The sequence below is a fragment of the Microtus pennsylvanicus genome, chromosome 2 (assembly GCF_037038515.1).
Source record: "Microtus pennsylvanicus isolate mMicPen1 chromosome 2, mMicPen1.hap1, whole genome shotgun sequence".
Classification (NCBI taxonomy): domain Eukaryota; kingdom Metazoa; phylum Chordata; class Mammalia; order Rodentia; family Cricetidae; genus Microtus; species Microtus pennsylvanicus.
In genome coordinates, this window is record NC_134580.1 from 107,195,618 (window position 1) to 107,208,349 (window position 12,732).

At 46.8% G+C, this 12,732-nt stretch overlaps 1 protein-coding gene across 1 annotated transcript; it reads left to right on the forward strand.

The window, feature by feature from the left end:
• The first annotated feature begins 3,405 nt into the window (after positions 1-3,405).
• On the forward strand, positions 3,406-7,332 carry Chchd5 (coiled-coil-helix-coiled-coil-helix domain containing 5). The gene is made up of 4 exons (XM_075962122.1): positions 3,406-3,590; positions 4,092-4,232; positions 4,310-4,475; positions 7,158-7,332. Coding segments are annotated over exons 1-4 (333 nt in total). The 5' UTR covers positions 3,406-3,588; the 3' UTR covers positions 7,182-7,332.
• Positions 7,333-12,732: the final 5,400 nt, after the last annotated feature.

Consider the following 12,732-nt stretch of genomic DNA (forward strand, 5'->3'; position numbering starts at 1 on the left):
TGCAGCTTGTCGTCAGCTATAAGCAGCTCCGTGTCTCTGGCCTCCAGCGAACACCATTCTACTCTGTATCTGAGTTGGCCTTTTGTTCACTCAGTGGGGTCATGCAGCAGCTGTCCATGTTTCACTTAGCACGGTGTCCTCAAGGTGCAGCTATGTCTTCAGATGTGGCAGGACTTCCTCCACCTTTAAGGCTGAGTGTATTTGATTAGTGAGTAGCTATGTTCCTTTGCTTTTTTTTTTAAACCTTTGTATGGGTTTCTTGTGCTTATTAGGGTTTTGTGTGTGTGCTTGTGTATACTATATACTTACACAGCTGTATAACACTGTATATACTTTACAGCTGTATTTTTCCCTGTTATTGGCTGTTTGAATTCTTCCGTGGAAAATGCCTTGAACTGGTTGATACCCAGCTACCCCATTCTCTGTCTGCCTCACAGTCCTGTGGCTGGGAGTCCTGTTCGGATCTCTGGTGTCAGAAAGAGCTGTGGTTTTGAAGGCCCTGTTGTGAGCAGGGTTCACCGTAAAGCCGAGGTTGACTGTGACAAAGTCATCCCCTTGCCTCCAGAGTTAAAGTTATCAACATGGACAACACCCAGCAAATGTGTTTCATTTTGATACAGGGTTTCTCTGTAGTCCTGGCTTTCCTCGCTCTGTAGACCAGGCTGACCTTGAACTCAGAGACTGTCTGCCTCTGCTAGGATTAAAGGCTTGGGCCACCACTGCCCAGCACCAGCTAATTTTTTTTTACATTAACTTTTGATCTTGTAGATTCTTGACCAATAAATTGATGACATTGAGACAACACAAGAGCTTACTCAGATTTTTCCAGTTTTATGTATATGGAATGTTATCTTCTGTGTAGATTTGGTTTTTTTTGTTTTTGTTTTTTTTAAGATTTATTTATTATGTATACAACATTCTGCCTCCATGTATGCCCACACACCGGAAGAGGGCGCCAGATCTCATTACAGATGGTTGTGAGCCACCATATGGTTGCTGGGAATTGAACTCAGGACCTCTGGAAGAGCAGCCGGTGCTCTTAACCACTGAGCCATCTCTCCAGCCCCCTTCTGTGTAGATTTGTGTTATACATAGGACATTTGTCATGTTGTGCCTTCTGGTAATATCTCTAACCCTTCAGTCTTCTCTATAATTTCAAGAAATACATGTAAATAGAATCATAAAATACCATATTTTGAGATTTTTTTTAAACAACAAATTCCTCTTAAATTCATCTAAGTTGTGTGTATTAATTCATGCCTTTGTATTGCTATATAGTACTCCAAAGTGTGGGTGGACTAATTTAACCATCCACTTGGAAAGACATTTCAACTGTTTCTAGTTTGGGGCATTATAGATAAAGCTGCTCTGAGAAGCCAAATACATGTTTCTGTGTAGATATAATTTTCTATCTGGGACAAATGTTCAAGAGAAAATTATTGAGTCCTAGTTTTATAATAAATAGTCGTGGGACTGGGGGAGTGGCTAAATAAGTGCTTGCTATGCAAGCTTGAGGACCTGAGTTTAGATCTCCAGCCCCCACATAAACGACATGGCAGGGCACTCAGAGTACCAGCGCTGCGATGTGGGGCCAGGGTCCCAGGTGCTCTCTGGCCTGCCAGTCAGACTCCCTGGTGGGCTCCAGGTTCAGTGAAACACCCCATTGCCAAAAGCTTCAGGTGCAAAGCAATGGAGGAAGACACCTGCCAGTGACCTGGCCTGCCTACACACAGAATGGACCTGGGATTGGCACAAGACACCCCAAAATCAAGTTCTCAGCACAAAGGAGATTTCTTTGCCCCGGAGAGACAAAGGGCAGGGAATTAGAGACAAAGGAGATGGAGGACAAAAGGGAAGGCCTTTGTCAGCAACAAGGGACATGGGAAAGGGGTATTTGTCCTGGAGGGACAAAGGACTGCCTCTGAATAGAGAGGAGAGGTGTGACTCATAGGCCAACAGCAGTTTATAAAGGTAAAAGGGGAAACCCTGTGTTAGGAAAAGGTATTTAATATCAAACGGCCATGTTAATTAGGGCGACCAAAGGGGGGCTTTTAATTGCTGGACTTCAGTACTTTGATAGCTGGACATTGGCAGTCAGCTTTAGTGGGAGGAAGTGGCCAAATAAGGAAACAGACCTTGGTGGCTAGTTTTAGGAATGTAATCTAACAGTTTTTAGCAAGGTGGAGAGGATCGGGGAGTAGAGCAAGACTGCCAGAGCCATGTTTGCGGTGCTCAGACTGGCGGAGTCCTCCAGCTCCCTCAGCAGCTGCTGTTTACCCCTCGCCTTCCCTGAGGTTCTCCTCTCAAATTAATAAAACTGTCCTTGAGCTTCCTAAGGAACACGTTAAAAGTCTTTCACAAACAAGCTTCCTAAAAGGAAACCCCAGGAACTGAGATCTACATTTCTCGGATCTGCTTCTCTTCTAACAGTATGGTTCTCTACATTTGATTCTTGGTCACACTCGACAGAGTCACCAGCCGAAAGGCAACTGAAGTGTGGAGGTGAGTGTCAAATTTCCCAAAGATGAAAGTGTCGTGGGTGGTGTGGCTCCAGTCTTAGATCACACATGAAGCAGTTACAGATGGCTGGGGGGGGCTGTCATCCCTTGTCAAATGTCTACCACATGATTATTGCCCCCAGTTAACTCCTTTACCTGGAACTGCTGTGTTGAAGCGCTGAGCCCTTTCTTTGTGCTGTCTGGTCTGGAGGAGGCTCATACAGTCATTATCCCCCATTTTACAGCTGCATACTGCGGAGGTTATTGCTCGTTTTGTCTAGTCTTAGAAGACCTCGTTATACCAGCTGAACACACTCAATTCTCTGAGTATTTAGCCTTTTAAACAGGGACATGGACTCCCAGGTCTAGCCTTATAATCTGAAGGCGTATGTGGAGAGTAAAAACTACACCAAGGAGAATTACAAAGGAAGTAATTTGTCCACGGTTGCAAGGAGCAAGCAATAAAATCCCCTTTCACCCTGCCTTTACCCCCTACGCCAGGGAAAGAACATGTACGAGTTAACCATATGAAAGGCCCAATGTGGCTATTGGGAGGGGGGTGTGCACCGGCGTAAAGCCGATGGTGGCAGCTCAGCTGAGAGATCAGAACCCTCCTGTCCCTGAGCCCAGCGGCGGCGGGCACGGCTGCCGACTCAGCCGCAGCGCGTGAAGGGCCGCAGCCACGCGGGTCGGGGGCTACTGACTCCAGCCTGGAAAGCGACGGCGCGAACCGCTGCAGACTGCGGAAGAGACACGCCCCTCTGGTGCCGAGCTGCGGCAACACTTCCGACCTCTTACTTCCGGTGTGCTCTAAGCGTCGCCGCCGCCGCCAACTGGAAGTAGAAAGACTAGACGGAAACAAAATAGCCGACGGACCGGAAGAAGTTTCATGGGGTCCCACTTGGACAAGCAGTGAGCCGGAAGACGAGGCAGAGCGCTGCCATGATGGTTGCATCTAGATGGGATGAGTGGCAGGACTCTCGGCGACCGGAAGAGTGAGGCCGGGAGGTATGGGTTGGGCGCCGCCATATCAACCTGACACCGGAAAAGGCGGGTCTCTTCTCTCTAATCGGCCTGAACTCGCCTGGAGATGTGAGTTATAACTTCCCAGGACTCTAGATCGTGCTTGTCAGGCTGCATGATCCCCAGTGGGAAACGACTGCAGTCAAGACTGGAGATACTCCAGCCTCACAGTAACCAGACTATGTTTTTGGACTTCACTGCCTTTCCAAAAACTCCCACCCTGTACCACAACGCTCAGGGCACAGCTTTTATTTCTGCCCCTCGTTGCTTGTCCCTATCATAGGAACCTTAAAATTTACAAATCTCAGCCGGGCAGTGGTGGCGCACGCCTTTAATCTCAGCACTCGGGAGGCAGAGGCAGGCGGATCTCTGTGAGTTCGAGGCCAGCCTGGTTTACAAGAGCTAGTTCCAGGACAGGCAACAAAGCTACAGAGAAACCCTGTCTCGAAAATAAATAAAATAAAAAAGAAAATCCAAATCTCTCCTGAGTCCCTAGGCTAATCACAGACCCAAATCAGAACGTTTTCTTGTCTACTCTTGAGATTACCTCCAGTTTACCCTGTCCCACAGGCAGGCAGCCCTGGAAGTCACAGCTCGATACTGCAGCCGGGAGCTGGATCAGTATGGCCAGTGTGTGGCCGCCAAGCCAGAGTCCTGGCATCGGGACTGTCACCACCTTAAGATGAGCATTGCTCGCTGCACATCCGCCCAGTGAGTGGGAAACGGGCTGGAGGGTGGCAGGCAGTGGGATGTGGATGCTCCGGGTCTGAAATGCCCTCCTCCCACAGCCCCATCATCCGCCAGATCCGCCAGGCCTGTGCTGAACCCTTCGAAGCCTTTGAGGAGTGTCTTCGCTTGAATGAAGCGGCAGTTGGCAACTGTGCGGAACACATGCGCCGCTTCCTGCAGTGCGCTGAGCAGGTGCAGCCGCCAAGTTCGCCCACACCTGGAAAGGTAAAGGGGGCTCACTAGGTCATCTCTTTTTCCCTCACAAATCCCTTCATTTTCTAGTTCAAAGTAAATATACCTTTAAGTCCTAGCCCTACCCGATCCCCACACATGCCTTGGCTGTGAATCCAGAATCCAAAACGTGGTTTTCTGCCCCGAGTTGCAGCCTCTGGTTTAGTTTAGCCATCTTGGACACTCCTCCTGCCAGGGCACCTGCCCAGCCTTCTCCCTGGCTTGCCTGAACCTCTTGCTTCCTTATAATGACCTCAATTCTGATCACATTGCACCCTTGCGTAGAACTCTGTGGCACCGGGCGGTGGTGGCGCAGGCCTTTAGTCCCAGCACTTGGGAGGCAGAGGCAGGTGGATCTCTGTGAGTTCGAGACCAGCCTGGTCTACAAGAGCTAGTTCCAGGACAGCCTCCAAAACCAGAGAAACCCTGTCTCGAAAAAGCAAAAAAAAAAAAAAAAAAAAGAACTCTGTGGCTTTCCCTTCACAGTGGGAACAAAGTCCCTGACTCTTACTGGATCCCTTCTTTCCTTCCTTGCCCATTTTGTCCTCTTCATTGCTTTCAGCTGTACCGGTGGAGGTAAACGGGGTGGAGGGGTTCACGAAAAATGATCTTAATGTACATAATACATAAACACATATACAATATATCTGAGATAATAAAATGCCATTGATGGGGCAATTAGAAAAAAATCTTAACATGTTCTGGGGATGGCAGAAATGGAAGAGTGAGAAACACTCCTTTGGATGTTTCTTGCTGGATCACTGAGAAGGCGAAGTCACTCCGTTAGCTACCCTCCCCTGAACACCTCTCACGAGGTCCTCTGTCCCCGCAATCCCTGCCTTTTCTTTCTTGCCATTTTCTGGGCTTCTGTGTTGGTCCATTTTGTCCTTTCCAATCCTTCTCCTGTGATGGTTCCAGAATGATCTGAGAGGAAGTCTTACCATGTTTGCTTCTCCATGGAAACCGCTCTGTGGTTTCATTTCTGGTAGACGGGTTCTCATCTCCAGCCCAGCCTGGTCTCGAATGACTCAAGCCCCACCCACCTCTTCCATTCTCCGCCCTCAGCGGATGGAGCACAGTTATTCAGGGGCACGTCTGCCTGGCTCCTAGCTATTTTGTTCTGCCTGGGCTGCCCTCCCCTGTCTATCTCCCATCTAATTTTTACCCTGTTTTTGTGGTACTTCTCTTGGAAAAACCTCCTCTGCTCCCCCATTCCTGGTCCCTGGCTTTTAAGCTCTCTCCATCTACACCCCACGGTTTCCCTTGTATCTCATGCTTCAGGAGAGTTTTTGGCTAAAGGTTGCCCTCTAATTATGTCTTGATAGTCATTTGTTCTTTGCATAGAACAGGGGTAAAGATTTAGGTTATGAGAGCAGAAGGACTTTAATTGTCCATAGGGAATGTTCAGGAATGATTGCATCTTGTCCATTCTAGTTACTCAGCCATCTCATGGGAATACTTCTGTCTTTCAAGTGTCTCCAGCTTCTGGACAATAACGCCCTTTCATTTCCTTTTGTTTTCCATTTAGTTTTTATTTTTCATTTTATGTGTATCAGTGTTACGCCTGCATGTATGTGGACCACATGTGTGCCTAATGCCCATGGCTGTCAGGAGAGGGCGTCAGTCTCCTGGAATCCTCTGGAGTTGGAGTTACTATGGATGGTTGTGAGCTCCCATGTGGGTGCTGGAAACTGAACCCAGGTTCTCTGGAAGAGGAGCATCTTTTCAGTCCCTCTTCCTTTCAGGAATGGAAATTAGGGCAGGGAGGTGGCTTAGCAGGTTAAGGCATTTGCTGTAAGGTCTAACACCTTGAGTGTTATCACCAACTCCTGCAGGTTGTCCTCCGACATGCAGGCACACCCACAGGCAAGCATCCCCTAGATAAGTTAATAAATGCAAGAGTGAAAAACAAAATGGAAATTGAGTCACCCTCTTCCCCTCATGGCTCCAGGTTCTCCGGTGCACTAGGAATGACTGACGCCCAATTCCTTCCTCTGCCCTGCTCCTTCATGCTGATGGTGTCACAATTCCAACTTTTCCTCCTAATGGGGGTGGTGAGAGTCAGGCCTCCTCTGTTCTCTGATCTTCACATTAGCAGACATGAAAATGCCCTCATCTACCATGTGATGAAAGGCCTTAGCGGGAGAACTCCTATTTATGTTGCTGGCAGTTCAGAAGTCTCCCTTTCTGCACACAGACGTCACCTCCCAGGGGACTAGTGTGTCTGTCTTTGTGTGTCTGTCCCTCCCATTTTGAAAGGGGGTTTCCTAGAATGAGAGATTTTTGCCTGCTGAGTCCCCAGCACTTGTCACAATGCTGCCACATGCCTGTAATTCTAGCACTAGGGAGTCTGAGGTAGGAAGGTTGCTATGAGCTCAAGCCAACTTGAGTTCATAAGCGAGCTCTAGACCAGCCTGGGCTACTGGTGAGTTCCTAGCCAACCTGGGCTAGAGTTAGGTCCTATCTCTCTCCAGCCTCCAAAAATAAATAAACAAACAGAATGGTACCTTCCAGCCCCAGGTTTTAGCTTACTGTGGACAACTTGTTCTTGTGGCAAGGGGCCAAGGTCACCACTTGGCACCTTTCCCCTCTAGACTGGACCATGAGGGCAGCCTCTGCTGTGTCTGCCTCGTCTCCCCTTCAAGGGCAGTAAACGTTGCTATGTTTTCTCCACAGACACAGCCTCTTCCTGCCTCCTGAAGACCCCATGGACCCTGAGGAAACTGGACACGACTGACTCCACTTGACGTCCTCATCTGGAAGAGGGACATTTTGGAGTCCTGAGGGCTCTGGTGTGGGTCTGGCCTACCTGGACTCCAGAACTCTAAATAAATGAAGACTGAGTACTGGCTTTTGTTCCAGCCTATAGCATCGAAGGGGCAGGCGTTAGGAGAGCTGGAGGAAGCTTGGTCACCCACTCCCAGCTTCACTTGGTCTGCCAAGTAAGAGCTCAGGAGGGGCCAAGGTGCTCCTGTTTTAGGTTTGGATTTACAATGACTCAAACAGCCATTCCCTGTGCTCGCTGTATGTGCGCTGGGGCAAGGCTTTCCTCCCACCCACGCTCACCAGATTGGTTTTGGGTTTTTTTTTAAGTCTAGGCAGTACTGAAGCTCATTATGTATACCAACCTGGATTCAGACTCACAGCAATCTTCCTGAGTGCTAGGGTTACAGGTGTGAGCCGCCATGCCCAGCTTCCTTCCCTCTGGAACAGCCCACGACCTCACACATGCCCATCAATATGCTGTGCCTTCCGCTTGTGCCCTGAGCCTGCATTCGGTACATCTTTATACCATTTTCTTGAGGCTTGTGGGAGGAGCAGCAAACAGCCCATCTTTTCCACTACTGAGTCAGGACCAACTGAGCAGTAGACACAGGCCTTGGGCAGTGGAGGTAAAAATTCTGGCCTTGTTATTGAAAACAACTGTGTAGAGGAAGAAGCAAGGCCTGAGAATTAGAAGTTCAAGGTCATCCACTGCTATATAGTTTGAGGCCAGACTTGACCACCTGAGGCCCTAGTCAGATAAATTTTAAAAACTGAAAAGTGTGAAAGGACATGGGTCGGAAGCATCCTTCACCGGAGTTTGATTTGTCTTGATTAGCGATTCCCAGAAGCCAGGTCTCAGAATGGGGTACTGATAGTATATTCTCAGTCTGAATCCAGAGATACTGGAGGAGTGGGAAAGGGAGACAAGAAGACAGCCACTAAAAAGTGCGTGACCAGAGTGGCAAGATGCCTCGCTGGCTCTGGGTGCTTGCCACAAGCATGACAGCTGAGTTTGGTCCCCAGCAGCCACATATGGGAAGGGTAGAGCTGACCCACAAGTAGCTCCGTTTCCTAGAAACAACTGTTCCTTCTGACCTCCACAAGTGCTGCATGGCATTCCTCTGCTTCCCACCCCAGTAAAGTAAACAAATAAAATGTAATTTTAAAAAGTGCATTACCACCTTGGGAAATGAGACCTCTGAGAATGGCATAAAACTTAGTTACTGTGTCGAGAAAGTTAGTGCATTTAATTCCCTGTCTGTTAAAGAGGGCCATTGTCACAGGCACTGTATTGAAACCCCCCCCCAAAAAAAAATACAACAACAACAAAAAAAAAACACTAGGTTTAGCTCTGGCCTAGCAGGAATTTTTGAACTGCTATGTAGCCCCTGCTGGCCATGGTGAGAGCTTGTCTTTGGACCTGGACCTTTGCTTTCCTGGCTAGTGTTTGTAATGGCTCAGTAAACCCTTTATTACAGAGAGTTCTTGATCAAAAATTTTTAGTTCAACAATGAACCAAAATGATCTCCATACAGATTAAACATGAGACAAGTCTCTTCTCCCTTGAAGTGACTCCAAAAGAAGCCAGCCACTTGAATCCCAAGATTTGTATGATGGCTTAGAAAACTGAACCTGACCCACTGGAAGTTTCCTCTCAATATTTGCCTCCAAAACAGAAGAAATTTGTTGGTTTAGAAGTCAAGGTGGAAGTCTGATATTGTCAAGATTGGAGGAGCTACCCACCAGGTGCTGTGCGGGTTGCAGGACGGGAGGAACAGAGAGTGAAGAGAGGGTGAAAATCGCTTCTTTTACCCTGACAGTGCTGCCTGGGTTCTGGCGGCTTTCTGTTCCCAGCTCATTTTTCCTCAGACTTTGGGGGATGTTTTCAGCCCAGGTAGTTTGAGTGGGGTTCTGCTCCTTTCTCCTAAGAGTGTGAGGCGAACAGACAACATGGAGGACCAGACGACATTTTAGAACATTTTACAAGAAAGGAGACTTCACTTCCCGATACTTGGCTGCAAAGACTTTGTGGCTATGTGTAAGCTAACAGAACAACTTTATGGTGTTTTATTTCTCTATCTGTGTCTGGTAATGTATTTTTTCTGGGATTTTATCACATTGCCTATGATTTGGGGTTATATTTATCTGTTGACAATAGCAACATTATCCTAAGGCCTGTGACATCGTAGTACTGCTTCTTGCTTCAGACACTGTACTTGTATCAGTAGTATGGGCAAGGGTATGTCAAGTTTATTAACCGTTTCCTATAGTTTACTTTTAGCTTGTTGATCTTTATTTTGGTTTGTGTTTGTTTGTTTTGAGACACAGTCTCTTGTAGAACAGGATGACCTGAATTTATTGTGTAGCAAAAACCGTCCTTGGGCTTCTGATCCTTTTGCCTTGGGATTACAGGTGTGTGTACCACCACACCAGTGACACGCAGCTTGTGCCCTTTTGTGATTAAAGTTGCAGGCTTTTCCTTTACTAAGAGATATATATTACATTGCTTACAAATTTGATTTTTGTAATTCCTTTCTAATTTGATTTCTTTATTGGTATTGGGTTATTTAGAAATTTAGAGGTATATTTCTTAATTTCTAACCATATGGGAATTTTTCTAGTTATCTTGCCTAATTAAATCGGTTTGGTAACATCTTTTACATTTCAGCCCTTTGAAAATTTGTCACAGCTTTATGGCTTGGCAGAGGCTCGCTTCTGTTAATGTGCCATATGTTCCTGATCGTAATCTTAGTGTAGGCATAAGAGACGGGGATTCAGGAGATGATCCCAGAGAGCCCGGTAGTGGGACAGTGCGACGTGTGATCAGGAAGGGAAGGCTCTCACAGGCCGACTGTCACAGTGGGCAACAGCTTAGTTAAGGGATGAGAAACACCGACTTCCATCATCCCTTCCATTGAGGACTGTTTAGTTGAGGGCTTTATTTTTGTTCCCCGCTACCTCCTGCTTACCATACGTGCAGGCAAAGAGAGAGAAGGCTGTCTGTCAGTCAATCAGATGTGACTCTCTTGGTTGCTATCATCCACTGAATTCATTTCAGTGGTAGTCACCATCATGGCTACTATCAACCACCTCAGCTGCCATGGCTGTAGCCTGCCATAGGTGCCGCAGTTATGGCCACCATCATCTTACCCCTCTTCCTGCCTAACACCGCTGTCACCAATTGCCCTATCCCACCATGGCCACCACTGGTGAAAGCATTTTGATAAATCTTTCAAAATACCTGACTCATTTCACAAAAATGCTACAGTCAACCAAGAATTCCAAGTAGATAAGCCGGACGTGGCAAATGGGGAATTACTGGGAACACTGGTGGAGTCAGGTAGCAATGCTGAGGAAGATATGCTGGTGCCGATGTGGTTTTTAAGACAATTGATGGTTGTTCAGATTCTAAAGAGGCAAAATATGCCAGTCAATGGTCTGTGGATGTAAAAAGGTGGGGGATGTCAACCAGGAAGCAACGTATGTCTTCAAGAACCTCTATTTTACCTTTGGTGGCTTCTTTTCTTTTCTTTTTCTTTTCTTTTCTTTCTTTCTTTTTTTTTTTTCGAGACAGGGTTTCTCTGTAGCTTTTGGTGCCTGTCCTGGAACTAGCTCTTGTAGACCAGGCTGGCCTTGAACCTTTTGGTGGCTTTCAAGATGAAATTTTGTGCTGCTATTGAATGTATCCTGTTGAATAAACATAATCACTATACAACAGTATTTGTCAGCACCGATCTCCAATAGGTAAACCAATTAGTGTCATCAAAACTTGGGAAGGAAGCCTGGCCGTGGTGGCGCACGCCTTTAATCCCAGCACTCAGGAGGCAGAGGCAGGTGGATCTCTGTGAGTTTGAGGCCAACCTGGCCTACAAGAGCTAGTCCTAGGACAGGCTCCAAAGCTACAGAGAAACCCTGTCTTGAAAACTAAACCAAACCAAACCAAAACAAAACAAACAAACAAACAAACAAACAAAAAAACCCTGGGAAGGCAGGGTTGTTGATACAGACCAGTAATCCCATTACTTAACAGACTAACAGACTAAGACTGGAGAGCCTAACAGCAGAGGAGAGCCAACCGAGGTACATAGACAAAACCTGGCCTCAAAAACAAAGCAATAACAAAAAGCCACTCAGAGAGAATGTGTGCAAATAGAAGCCAGATTCTCTAAGGAAAATTATGCTTGAAGGAAAGTCTGCTGGCTTTTATGACACAGCACGCTGCTCTTTAAAAGCCAGGATATATTCATGCCATAGAAGCAAGAATCTCTTGGGTTGAGACCCACACTATTAAAAAAAAATCAGACCTTAAAAATTGATTCAATATGCAGCCAAGTCTGAGAACCACCACTCTGATAAAATTCCTCATTTTTGGAAACATATATGTACATATATGTGGATATATATGTTCTCTTGCTTAGAAATGTAGTCCTAAAGGGTATTCACCTGATTCTGAAAGACATAAAATTGGCAGGACGTGAGATGCCTATGAGGGTCATAACATTGCTGGGATCATAGGCATGTACCACCACACCTGGTCAGATGCCACTTCTGGTCGATTTAGAAGCGCTTGCCTGTGCTGTGCATTTGTGAGATTTGGTCTCCATTCCCACTGCTGTGTGTATTCTGAGCACACACTCCCACGTTCTTCTGTGTGTCAAACAGTATGAGTTGCTTCCTCTCTCCTTCTCCTAATCCTTTTGTATAAATCTTTCCACTTGTCAAACAAACAGCATCATCATTTAGCCCTTGTTTTCAGTGATATCTGGGTCACGCTGGCTCGGTCTCCTTAGCCTTCTCATTTCACTATTTAAGCCACGACATTGGCAGTGTTGAACAATTAAGCCATCATTGTCTCAACGCGGAATGCAACAGTCAACTTATAAGATGATCTGTTGACACAGAACTCCAAGGCGGTAAGTCATACAGTGTGTCGCAGCATTCAAAATGACACTGCAATGGATGATTCTATACTGTGGGCCGCAGAGAAATACAGCAATGTGGACTTATGGAAGGTAGCAAAATTTAACCTCCATTCAAACTTGTAAATTAATTGCCAATCCATTTGGATGTTTTAGAGAGTCTTGGTCTTACTGTGTTCAGGGCAGATCTCTTGACCTTGCTCTTGAACCTTTCCCTGCGGCAGGCAGATCTATTCTTCCAGCTGCTCAGGCCCCAGACTTCAGGGTCCTTTGAGCCCCTTTTCCTCTCACATTAATCACCAGGGCACCACCTACAGACCACCTGTCATCAGATACTCCTCCCTGCTTCCTTGCCACCAGTCCAGATGAGCCACCACCATTATCTTGCGGATTCAGCAGCAGCCTCCATCCTGGGTGGCTTCTACTTTGCTTCAACCTCTCTCGGTGCCCTTGATGTAACAGTCAGAGGGCTGCTTGGTAGGACAGAAGTCAGAATATATACTACTTCTCTGTCTCGTGGTACCAAGGCAAACACCTCCTATACTGAGCTAGTGATATGGCTCAGA